This window comes from Cucurbita moschata, unplaced genomic scaffold (assembly GCF_002738365.1).
Source record: "Cucurbita moschata cultivar Rifu unplaced genomic scaffold, Cmos_1.0 Cmo_Scf00044, whole genome shotgun sequence".
In the NCBI taxonomy this organism is placed as follows: domain Eukaryota; kingdom Viridiplantae; phylum Streptophyta; class Magnoliopsida; order Cucurbitales; family Cucurbitaceae; genus Cucurbita; species Cucurbita moschata.
This window is the reverse complement of record NW_019268560.1, coordinates 2252322-2264558: the sequence shown is the minus strand read 5'-3', so window position 1 is coordinate 2264558 and position 12237 is coordinate 2252322. Positions and strand designations below refer to the sequence as shown.

Sequence of the window (12237 nt, the reverse complement as noted above, 5' to 3'; positions counted from 1 at the left end):
TAGAAGTGATTTAATTAGAACGGAGAGTTCTATGGAAAGTTCTATCGAAAGTATAAACATTATATCTACAATTTCGAAAATTATTATAAGCATGCTAAATTAGGTGTACTGCCCGAGCTTTAAAAAGTGTAATTTTTGCCATTAAATGATATTGAGATAAGAATGTGAATGGGTATCGTATCAGCCCCAGAGATAAAACAGAGATAAAATGTGATGAAACCCACCAAGAAAGTTTTTGAGGCCTTTGTGCCGATTCCTCACCCAAACGAAAACAATCTTCGAAATCCAATCTCAGCCAATCATCTTCCACAAAATTCCCATAAAAATATATACTTACACTGAATCGATGTCCCTTCTGGACAGTAGCAGGCCATCTCTGTCCCTCCACCATGCCTGCAGCTGCTTTTCCTTCGTCTTTCTGCTTCTCCTCTCATGAACTCTCTGCTTCTCCCTCAAATTCCCAGCAACCAAACACTTTCTTGGCCGCCAAACCCAAAAGCCTCTTCCACAAGCATCCTCTCTACACGCCGCTTCATTCCACTTTGTCTTCCCAAATCAAAGAGAAAATCCTCTGCCTTGAAATCATGGGTGTGGATGCTGGAAAGGCTCTTTCCCAGAATCCTTCTCTCCACTCTGTAACTCTTGAATCCATTCATTCTGTGATATCCTTTCTCCAATCCAAAGGAATTCACCAAAAGGACTTCGCCAAGATCTTTGGAATGTGTCCCAAAATCCTCACGTCTGATGTTAAAGCTGACTTAATCCCAGTTTTCAGTTTCCTGTCAGAAGACCTTAAAATCCCAGATCAGAATTTCAGAAGGGTCATTAACAAGTGCCCTAGATTGCTTGCTTCAAGTGCCAAAGACCAGCTGAAACCAGCTTTGTTTTACCTACAAAGACTTGGGTTTAAGGATTTGGAGGCCTTGGCTTACCAGGACTCTGCTTTGCTGGTTTCAAGTGTGGAGAAGACCTTGATTCCCAAACTCAAGTATTTGCAGAGTTTGGGATTCTCGAGGAGTGAAACTGTGGGGATGGTTTTAAGGTGTCCGGCTCTGCTCACTTTCAGTATTGAAAATAACTTAAAGCCTAAGTTTGAGTATTTCTCTGGGGAGATGCAGAGGAAAGTGGAAGAGCTCAAGGACTTCCCTCAGTATTTTGGGTTCAGCTTGGAGAAGAGGATAAAGCCAAGGTATGTGGAGACAGTGCAGAGTGGAAAGAACGTGGCTTTGCCTCTTATGCTCAAGGCCACTGATGATGAGTTTAAAGAGTTGTTAAGAGAAGAGGGTGGTTGAATCTCTCTCTTTCTTTCTCTTCTTTGTGGCTTAGAAAGGGAGGCTGATCTTTTCTGTTCTTGCCCCATTATGTTTTACTCTGTAAATCACTATGACTTATAAAAGCTTCATGAGCAGTGGCAGTTCATCATGATATGGGTTTTCCTGATCTGGGTTTCATACTCCTAATCCTCCATACTTTCACTGTTGATCTAACTAAACTCATCTGGGTTTCATCATGATATGGGTATTTCTGATATGGTTCTCATTTTCACGTTTATAGTTAATCATAGCTCAAGCAAGATTAAGCATAGCATATGAAACTCACTTCAGCTCCTCAATGGTCAAATTTTCTGTATGAATTCCTGTCTTTGCCCCCTTTAATTCAGGTTTGTGCATGCAAAAAATCACTAGTTCACAAGATGGCAATAACAGAGGCCTCTTGATTCTGTTTAGCTACGAAGAACTATAACGGTCTAAGCCCACTGCTAGTAGATATTGTTCTCTTTGAGCTTTTCCTTTCGGATTTCCCTTCAAGGTTTTTAAAACGCGTCTGCTAGGGAACACTAGGGAGAGACTTTTACACCCTTATAAAGAATGTTTCGTTTCTCTCTCTCCAATCGATGTGAGATCTCACAATCCACCTGCCTTTAGGGCCTAGTGTCCTCATTGGCACACCACTTGGTGTCCACCCCTCTTCGGGACCTAGTGTCCTTGTTGACACACCGTTTGGTATCCACCCCCTTCGGGGCTCAACGTCCTTGCTGGCACACCACCCGGTGTCTGGCTCTGATACCATTTGTCCTCTTTGGGCTTTCTCTTTCGAGTTTCCTCTCAATGTTTTTAAAACGTGTCTGCTAGGGAGAGGTTTCCACACTCTTATAAAGAATGTTTCGTTCCCCTCTCCAACCAATGTGGGATCTTACAGTCCACCCTCCTTCGCAGCCCACACTAGCACTCGTTCCTCTCTCCAATCGATGTGAGATCTCATAACTTCTCCATAACAAGGACAGAACATGAGTCTGAACATCTATTTATATAAATCTATCGAAATGTGTTTGTACATATGCAAAGCGCAAGTGTTCAGCAATCATCTTTAGAATGTAGCTGCACAATGAAATACAAGTCTACACATACACTACACATATATGCAGACATATCTTACATACAGAACAGGCCGGAGTTTACCTGATTTTCTGTTTTAGACACAACTTTCTTAATACATAATCAGGTCCACTCTCGAATTCTTAATGCAAAATGAGTATCACCTTGTGAATGTTCCAGATTTGCTGCTACTTTCTTGAGCTTCACACTCAAATTAGGCTCTAGTTGAGGAAAACATCTTGTGATATATATACAGCCCACGCTTCCTATTAAAGAACAGTGACAAACAAAATCAAAACTATTGATCTGGTGTTTGATTTCAAGTTCGTGATTACATAGGATAGCCATTAATTATGTTGCATGAACAAAAAGTTACCTGAAGGATGGTAAAAGCCTTCTCCGCAACATATTTTTGCAGCATTGTCGCTCCTCTTTGCTGCAGCTTGTCTGGGTGGAGACACAATCTTGCTTTTTGATAAGCCTTCTTCATTTGTGAGCCTCCAATCAGGTTTGTCAAGGATATTGGAGACCACCCACTACTTGACCACAATATCTGTATTAATCCCACACAATGGCTGCATGTTGTTAGATCAAAGGCTATAACATGAAGAGGAGGGAGATGTGAACGATGTTATTCAATACTGAAGAACTTACGTAATGAAGCGTAGAAAGTAGCAAGCGGATGTTGGTCTCCTTGCCAGCTGACCATAACTTTATTTTCTCATCTAATCCTTCCAATTCTTTCTGTAATTTGACATTAGGAGAATAAACAGAGATCAAAAACTTGTTCCTTAGTAAGAAAGAACATGAGCAACATGCCTAAGTTTCATGATATAGAGGATTGTATTACTTCCATCCACCATGTAGGTAGCCAAATAAATACTTAGTCCTGAAATTAAATTAACCCATTTCAAGTCTTGTCCCTTGTACATGATGAAATTTTTCTGCCACTAGGAACCAATGTGTAACAGCCCAAGCCCACCGCTAGCAGATATTGTCTTCTTTGGGCTTTTTCTTTCGGGTTTCCCCTCAAGGTTTTTAAAACACGTTTGCTAGGGTTAAACCGATGTGGGATCTTGCAATCCACCCCCTTCAGGCCCAGCTTCCTCGCTGGCACTCATTCCTCTCTCCAATCGATGTGGATCTCACAATCCACCCGCCTTCGGGGCTTAGTGTCCTCGCTGGCACACCGCCCACCCCCTTCCGGGCTCACCATCCTCGCTAGTACACTACCCGGTGTCCACCCCCTTCGAGCCTCATCGTCCTCGCAGACATACCGCTCCGTGTCTGGCTCTGATACCATTTGTAACAGCTCAAGCCCACCACTAGCAGATATTGTCCTCTTTGGGCTTTCCTTTTCGGGCTTCACCTCAAGGTTTTTAAAACGCGTCTCCTACGGAGAGGTTCACACACCCTTATAAAGAATGCTCCGTTCCCCTCTCCAACCGATGTGGGATCTCACACAATCAATTAGGAAAATATCCCATAGTGGAAATGAAACTATCCTAGAGTGAAAATGAAATGATGCCCTGCTTACAAATATGAAGCCTTGTGACAGTTACTTACATCAATGTCAACCCGTGGCTTTCCTTCTTCAACTTTTACATCTCTCTGGTGTGTCTGAGGCAGAAACAAGAGCAACCAGTTAGGCAAAGCACCTTACTTAGTACACAATCACAAGAAAACTTTAATGAACTCAATGCACAGATTCTTCCAAGCATAATCCAGAATGTTTTCTCATCAATATTTAGATTAGATCAACAGTATGAACGTTACCTCTGCGGGCTGTGACAATCCATTTCCATTCAACTGCTGACCTGAAGATTCAAATGAAACAGGTCTTCCTGCAAAACAAAAAGAGGCCACTACTGTTAGAACTTTCACTATTGAGTTTATACATTCATATAAAACAGGTCCTGCATGGAAATACATGAGCTGTTACTGAAGTTTACCTTCTTCTTCCCCAGATTGCTCACTTTCTTGTTGTCTACCACTCAAATCTGTCTCAGACACAGGACTTTGATACTTTGATTTAGCCCAAGCAATTGCTTCATCAATGGAAACTTCTTCTCTATATTCTTCTCTATTGATGGAAGTTATCTCAATGACATAAGAACTCATAGCATCTTCGTCGTCCTCGTCGTCTTCTGGTAAAACATTACAGTAAATTCCACTATAGTCAACTGGATCCTCACAGTGTGAAGAACCAGCAGATGATGGGGAGTTTTGTTCCAAATCATCCACACAGATCTTGATGCTTCTAAATGAATTTGGTTCCAGACTAATGGTTTCTGGGGATGACACGGGTACTCCGAACACATGGCCCGAGCTTCTGTAACTATCATAATGTTCATTTTCCACATACGGGTTATCGATATGGGGCAAAAGATCAGGTGGAAACTGAGGCATTTCTTGTTCCTTGAACATGGTTCTGTATGAGCTCCACTTTGTTGGGGCATTGCTTGGCCTATTCCAATCAAATTAAATTAAGGAACAATGAACAACGTTAAACCAAGTGCTAGACAATGCTGGTCAAATCACGCTTCAAAACAGCATCAATTTACAGACATTTGTAATGAAAACCATTCAAGATTTATCATTAATGTCTATGCAAAGTCATCAATAAAACAAAATTGGTTACTGCTATGAATCAAAACCTATATTGATTATCAATTCTTTCTCAGTTATGCCCATAAAACAGCCAAACGATATCAAACAACAAATGAAAAATGACCTAAGCCTTAAGAGCATACATGTCCAATCGAATAATCCAAAATAGGGTTTAGGCCCCCTCACTTTCTCCAGAACACAACCAACCTGAGATTTGAAGACGACGAAGGGAATGCCACGTCATCTCCGATGATCGGCCGAAAGGGGCTGGATACGGAAGACGAGTTCGATCTGGTGAATTCCTTGGAGTTCGGCTCTGACCTATCTCTCGATTGTCGGCCGTCTTCCGATCCAAAAATAAAGCGATAAAACCTATCCTCTTTAATAGGGATTCTGAAGGCCGGCAAGCTCCGGCCGCCCTTCTGCGGCTGAGAAACTAACTCGGGGGATTGGAATACTTCTTCATAGAAGGAAGTGGAGTCTTTACCCTCAAACGTGTCGGAAAATTGCCTGAAGAGGATGGTCCGCGGCGGACCGCCGAAGACATCGGAGAAGTCATCGGCGTCGAAAGTTGCAGCCCGAGAACATGTAGGTTTGGCCATGGTTTCGTGTTCCGATCTCCGGGAACGAAACTGTGGAATTCCAAAACGGACTCGCCAGCAATGGTCCATTTCCCGGCGAGATTCTGAGGAAAAAGAGAATGAAGAAATATAAGGTGGTAGTGGTGGTGGCGGCGGCGGCGGTGGTGGTAGTGGCAGTGGCAAAACACCATGAAAATAAATGGAAGCTCTGCCTTCATGTATATTTATCCAACAATGTGGGCTAAAGTGGAAAAAGCTGTTAACTACTTTTTACTGTCACTTTTTTTTAAATAAATAAATAAATAAAATAAAATAAAAATGATTTGTTTGTTTATTTATTATTTTTATAAATATTCAAACCTTTTTCTTTTTAATTTAAAAATAATATTTGTAATATCCTTTGTTTTCTTTTTTTGGGACAAAGATTATAACTAGTTTTAAGGTTCTTTCTCAAAATCTTTAACATAATTTAAAGTTAAAAAAAAAATTAGTGACGAAAATCATTGAAAGTTTATGAATACTTCTAATACTAACGAAAATAATATATTTAAAAAAATTAATTTATTTTTAAAAGAATTAAGAGTATTAACGACACCAAAACTTAAATATTTTGAAAGCTAAAAGATAGTATTTTTTTATAAATAAAATATAATTATTGTAAAAATATTTTTCAATTTATTTAAACTGAGATTTTTTTTATAAGAATTTGAAAGTATTATTAAAAATCTTTAAAAAAAAAGTGCTGAAAAGAAGACGTGTTATCTGGGGCCCACGTCAGCAGCACACGCGTTGGCCAGCTGGAGGAGGAGCCTAGTTATCTGGGGCCCACGACATTACACAAAAATATAATTATAAAAGAAAACTTAATTTTCTAATAAGATGGTAAAATTTTTTAGTGAGATAACTTATTGTAGGATTGTCGGATCATTGGAGGCAAATAAGCTTTTGTAATTTTTTTTTTAAAGTAAATATGTCAATTTCTAATTCATTAAATAATTTTTAAAAACAGCAAATTGTATTTACACAGTATTTTTATTTTTTAATGATAGAAAAAAAAAAAAACATTCAATCTGCACAAACATCTGCGTACATCCCTTGTGACATAGTTACATTATTTACTCACTGTTTCTAAGAGTGAAGATTATTATCACAAATCAACGTTAGTCATTTCAACCTATTTTATCCCCTACACACATGCATCCTAGGAAACTTCCTAAAATATCACTCAAACAAGAAAATGAAGGTGTACCTTATTGGTATAAATAATGACTTTCGATTTCTTTGAACTTTTCTTAACCATCCTAATATCAAAATCGTTCTCATTCGGATGTGGTCTTAGTTTATTCATGTACTTTCTTTTTATTCGGGTGTTATAAATTTTTTTTTGAACATGCTAACTTTTTGGTTGAAATCATTGGAAAAAACCATAGAAAAGGAAGTGTTGGGAAGGTGACGATTTAACTTTTGGGAAATGATTACACGTTTTCAATAATGTTTAAATAGACAAAAACAAGGTGCTATTATCCTTAAAGAAACGCTTGAATCTTAGTCTTAAAAAAAAATTAAAAAAAAAAGAGTAGAAAATGGATAACAAAACAAAACAAAATAAAATTTTATACATGGAAATAGTATTTTTAAGTTTAGGTTTAAAAAATCATTAATGATTATGAAACGGAATTCTATGGAGAGAGGAACGAGTGTCAACGAGGACGCTAGGCCTCAAAGGAGTGTATTGTGAGATCTCACATCGGTTGGAGAGGGGAACAAAGCATTCTTTACAAGAGTGTGAAAAACCTCTCCCCAGCAGGCGCGCTTCAAAAAAACTTGAGGGAACTCGGTGATGAAAAGCACAAAAAGAACAATATCGGCTAATGATGGGATTTGGCTGTTATAAATAGTATTAGAGTCAGACAGGGAGTGATATGATGCTGAGCCCGAAGAGGGGTGGATTGTGAAATCGCATCTGTCGAAAAAGGGAACAAAACATTTTTTATGAGGGTGTGGAAAGCTGTCCTTACGAGACGTGTTTTAAAAATTTGGAGGGAAAGCTCAAAGAAGATAATATCTGGTAGCGGTGGCCTCAACCTGAACCTCGACCTCGACTTGAACGAAACATGAAACATGAAAAGCAATTTGATTAAAAGGAATTAGATGGGAATATAAAGTTGAGTGACAAGGAAGTGAACGAAAGAGTTTGATCGAAGTCAACTTAAGGCAGGAAAGGACAGAGTGGTACTTGCCAAACTCAAAGCCTTTTAGCCAAATGCATTCATACACATGTCATTACCTATTTGGAAAAACCCACACTAACTCAATATCTCTTAGATTTTTTTTCTTTTCTTTCTTCATTACTTCAATTCCCATGCAAAAATATCTTCCATTTTTATTTCCACGAAAAAAGAATTATGATATTATCCGCTCGATCAAGAAATTTGAATCTCTAATCTTAAAAGAACGAGAACACGACAATCACTTATAATACCCTAATCCAGAATTCGACACAGTGTGCCTAACATGCCCTACGAAACAGTCACATTACTTACTCCTTGCTTCTAACAGTGAAGAGTATTCCTACAGTTTGTATGATTGAGTCGGTGCACCTTGTTGGTATAAGTAGTAAATTCCAATTCTTAGTATCACTTTCATTCGAATATGATCTCAGTTCATTTCTATACTCCTTCTTTACTCGAGTATCACGTTACCGTTTCGATTCTTGAATTTAACTACGATTCTATTTGGTCGAGTTTGATTTTTCCCAATAATGAATGTGATGTCCCTTTCTTATACAAGTAGGGAAGGAGGAAGGGGATCATCATGGTTGTGTTTGAAGAAATGAATGAAGAATGGGGAAAGAAAAAGGGTTAGGTATATTGCAAGTGGGAAGGTGAGGTTGATACCTTAAGTGGAGACAATTCTAATCTTTTTAACATTATTGATTGGCATCTAAAGCTTTAGTTTCCCTTTAACACATAACCCACTTTCATTATTCACACAAACAAAAATGGAAACTATTTCATTATTGCCAATCCTTGGCTTAAGCCCCTCAAACTCCTATTTCCCATTATTTGAGCATTCATCCCCATGCAAAAACATGTTTTTGTAACCATAGAAAACGGTAAGCCCATCGTGAATCCACGTTGTCGTTTATGCACTAGAGAATTCAGTAGCTACAGTTGTGATATTCGAGTAAAAGAAGAGTACATGAATAAACTGAGACCATACAGTGATCCTGAAGATAGGATGACTAAGAAAGGTTTAAAAGAATTAAAAGTCCTTTTTGGTGGCTCAATCCTAAAAAGAACGTGAGCGAGGATAAAGTATACTGAATTCACTCTTTGGACATAGAGCGCTATAAACGAATTGAGTCCAAATCCACAAAGGCACACCAAATTCTCAATGCATATAGAAAAGAGGCAAAATATTAAAAACCCACCAACCAAACAATTGAATAATAGCTTCAAAACAATAAAGGGTATCATCAAATTGATACTAAAAGGCCACTCCCCACACAAAACCCTAACTTTGTAGGTATCATTTTCAATTCATGAGCCAAATGGGTGAGTATTGATGGTAGGTTCATGAATGAGGGAAACAGTACAGCCATTGGGGGCACTATTATTGTCCTGTTTTTTCCTTTTATGCTACAAGAATCACATGACTATGTTCATGAATCAACGTTTTATGGTATGCTCGAGATGCATAATGTGAATATAATCGAAAGTAAATGTTCGCTACTTCGAACCCAACAAGGAAAAAAGTTTGTTGAAGTCCTAGAATGTTTTGCTGACAACATATACTAAATAGTTAGCTCTTCTAGCTATTTGTTTGAACAACTATAGGATTTACTTGTCAATAATTGAACATTTCTTAAAATTTGTGCATGCAGTTGTAGGCCTCTTGAGTTATCCAAAATGTGAATTATATGATGAATATTGGATTGAAAAGACAATAACAATGCAACAAGACGAAAAAAATCTCCCAAATGCATTGGTTTGGTCTCCATTTCTGAGAAGATGAACAGCGTACAAACAACCAAAACACTTTAAGGTTGTAAAACGCGTCTGTTAGAGAGTGATTTCCACACTCTTATTCCCAAAACACTTTAAGGTTGTAAAACGCGTCTGTTAGAGAGTGATTTCCACACCCTTATAATGAATGTTTCATTCCTCTTTTCAACCGATGTGGGATCTCACAATCCACCTTCCTTGGAGGCCCAGCGTCTTCGCTGGCACACTGCTCGGCGGGCTTGAACTGTTACACAACATGTTCTATCAGGGGGAAACTAACATTAATAAGGCTAAAAACATTTACGAAAAGATTTTGTAACATATATGAAATAATTTTCCGACATCCAAATAGTAAACAAAGAATCTAAATACATCATAAATATATGATAACGATTGTTTCACTGTCTCGGACATGAACTCGGTGAAATTGAATTATTCAAGAAGACGCGGAGTACCAACGACTAGGTCTAATCCAGATTCTTCCGTTGTTTCCTTTCTTCCAAATAAGAAATGAGATAGTAAACTCGAGTTGTATTATTTAGCTAGAAATAATTGAGATGATGAACAAACCCTAAAAATCTAGGAGAAACCCTAAAAATCTAGGAGAATTTACACTAAGACATGGGAATCAAAACAGTGGATTGAAACGTCATTTCCCTTTCAAACATGGATGATTGAAGCGTTTGTAACACAAAAAGTTAGCCAAAGTAGAGAGAGTTCCTTGGAAGTTTCAAGGCAGAGGACATCTAATTTGTAACCTTGTACACAACAAATATGCACCATGTCGTGTTTTGCCAAAGATTCATATGAATCATTATTATGTTTCAATTTTTTTTCGGAGAAATATATAATTCATTTACATTACATTAAGCTATCTTATTCCTAGTTCACTGCAACCTTGTTCTAATGTTCCTGTTAACGTTTGAATCCAACTTAACCCGAACATCATAAATAAATCTTGTCAGTGTTGAGTTCTAGTTAAAGATTCGCACGTGTTAAAGTGTCAAATTTAGTGGACACAAAAGTTCACTGACTAAACATGTAATTTAACCTATTTTGTTTGAAATTTACCGTGCTCTTCATTTTTCTCAAATTACATTCACAATAATTTTTTCAATCAGTGTTAAGTTCTAGTTAAAGTTTCGCACGTGCCCGTAACTTCAATTTTATCATATTGAACTATAAATTTGGTTAAATTTTGTAAGGTAAAAGTTTACAAATTTTAGCTACAAAAAAAATTAATTTTAATAATTTCAGTGCCACATTCGTTGGAAGTAGGAACGAAACATTCCTTATAAAGATGTGAAAACTTCTCTGTAAGAAACGTGTTGTAAGACTAGGAAGCTGACGGTGATACCAACGAGCTAAAGTAGATAATATCTGAAAAAATAGTAATAATAAATAATCTTAGGTTGGTTTATTCAAAAGGCACAAAGTTGGTAAATGATACGATTAAAGCATGAAATGGTCTCTAGATTTAAAACCAAATCATGGGACTTAGGTCCAACACAAAATGACATGTTCTCTCATACTATAGGGATATATATACATGTTCCTTTTCCTTGGACACTACAAATGTGGACGTGTCTTCATTGTATTGTTGGGTTTCCTGATTGTACCTCTTATTGTACCTATTGAATTCGCTGTCTCGAAGTACTCCATGTTTGTGTGCATAATATCGAAATAATAATAATAATAATAATATAAAAATAATCGTTGTCAACCACACAAGTGAGTGATGTAGTTCGCAATGCATCAAGAAATGAGATAAGGAAAAATGATCAAGTTTTCACCCGATTTCAATGTACAAGACATTTCATACGATTTTAAACTCAGATTTGAGGAATTGAATGTGTTAGGTGAAGAGATTACCATTAGAAAGGAAGAACATAAAACTAGAGTTGTTCACGAAGCTTCCTCGTCCTTACCTCCATTGATTTTTATAGGGATCGGGACGAGGATTTTCTTGCAAGAAATTTGAGAGGATTAGGTTCCTGTGAGAAAATTTTCTTCATATAGTCTTCAACACGGGAAGGATAAGGCTTCCTGCCCTGTTAGGTAGCAAAGATAAATTTCTCCTCACTCCCTCCCTCGTTCTCCATCTAAACAAAGATTTTCTACCATGTTCAAGCAAGTTTCCATGAGTTAAAAGGACATCTTTATGAAGCTATAAGAAACGATTGCTAAAGGAGATTAAAAAGAGGAGCCACGAAAGGAGGAGATCGACACTCGTCGGAGGAATGATACAAATTAGGGTTCTTTAAACCCAGAACTTCTAGTTTAAATTCTCGTCTAACAACCCTCGATTTTGGGTGTCAATGTTCTCATTAGGGTTGCCTCGGAATTAGAGGAATGGGAGTGAGAACAAGGAAACGCATCACAAGAGTTGAACCACAAAATACGAGGGAAGAAAACTTTGTGCGCTTGCTAACCCTAAACAATTGAAGACGATCAAGCTTTGATCATATCATCAAGACTATTTTCACTGAGATGTGTCTGGATACATACATGTACTATTCTGTACTCAGACGTCACATACAAGATGATGTCTGATAGACTTTAATTATTTCAACCCTTTTACGTGTTCAAGTTTTCTTCTACTAATGTGTCTTTTTCTTTTTCAAAATTGTTCGACTTACCATAGTAGTCAAGTCCTTTTAACGA

General features: G+C 37.6%; 2 protein-coding genes across 2 annotated transcripts; one reads left to right on the top strand and one right to left on the bottom strand.

Moving 5' to 3' along the window:
• The first annotated feature begins 155 nt into the window (after positions 1 to 155).
• Positions 156 to 1510, top strand: LOC111433963 (transcription termination factor MTEF1, chloroplastic-like). The gene has a single exon (XM_023071234.1). The coding sequence runs from the start codon at positions 390 to 392 to the stop codon at positions 1290 to 1292; it is 903 nt and encodes a 300-aa protein (XP_022927002.1). The 5' UTR covers positions 156 to 389; the 3' UTR covers positions 1293 to 1510.
• A 768-nt stretch (positions 1511 to 2278) lies between these two features.
• Positions 2279 to 5763, bottom strand: LOC111434115. The gene is made up of 7 exons (XM_023071427.1): positions 5193 to 5763; positions 4328 to 4842; positions 4152 to 4219; positions 3942 to 3995; positions 3030 to 3119; positions 2752 to 2928; positions 2279 to 2641 (listed from the first exon to the last, which is right to left on the bottom strand). The coding sequence occupies exons 1-7, from the start codon at positions 5654 to 5656 to the stop codon at positions 2597 to 2599; spliced, it is 1413 nt and encodes a 470-aa protein (XP_022927195.1). The 5' UTR covers positions 5657 to 5763; the 3' UTR covers positions 2279 to 2596.
• Positions 5764 to 12237: the final 6474 nt, after the last annotated feature.

Coding starts and splice junctions, on each gene's coding strand:
- LOC111433963 (XM_023071234.1), top strand. CDS start 390: ATGCCTGCAGCTGCTTTTCCTTCGTCTTTCTGCTTCTCCTCTCATGAA.
- LOC111434115 (XM_023071427.1), bottom strand. CDS start 5,656: ATGGACCATTGCTGGCGAGTCCGTTTTGGAATTCCACAGTTTCGTTCC. Junction 4,843..5,192: donor TCGTCGTCTTCAAATCTCAG/GTTGGTTGTGTT, acceptor TGATTGGAATAG/GCCAAGCAATGCCCCAACAA. Junction 3,996..4,151: donor GATTGTCACAGCCCGCAGAG/GTAACGTTCATA, acceptor TTTCTGCCTCAG/ACACACCAGAGAGATGTAAA.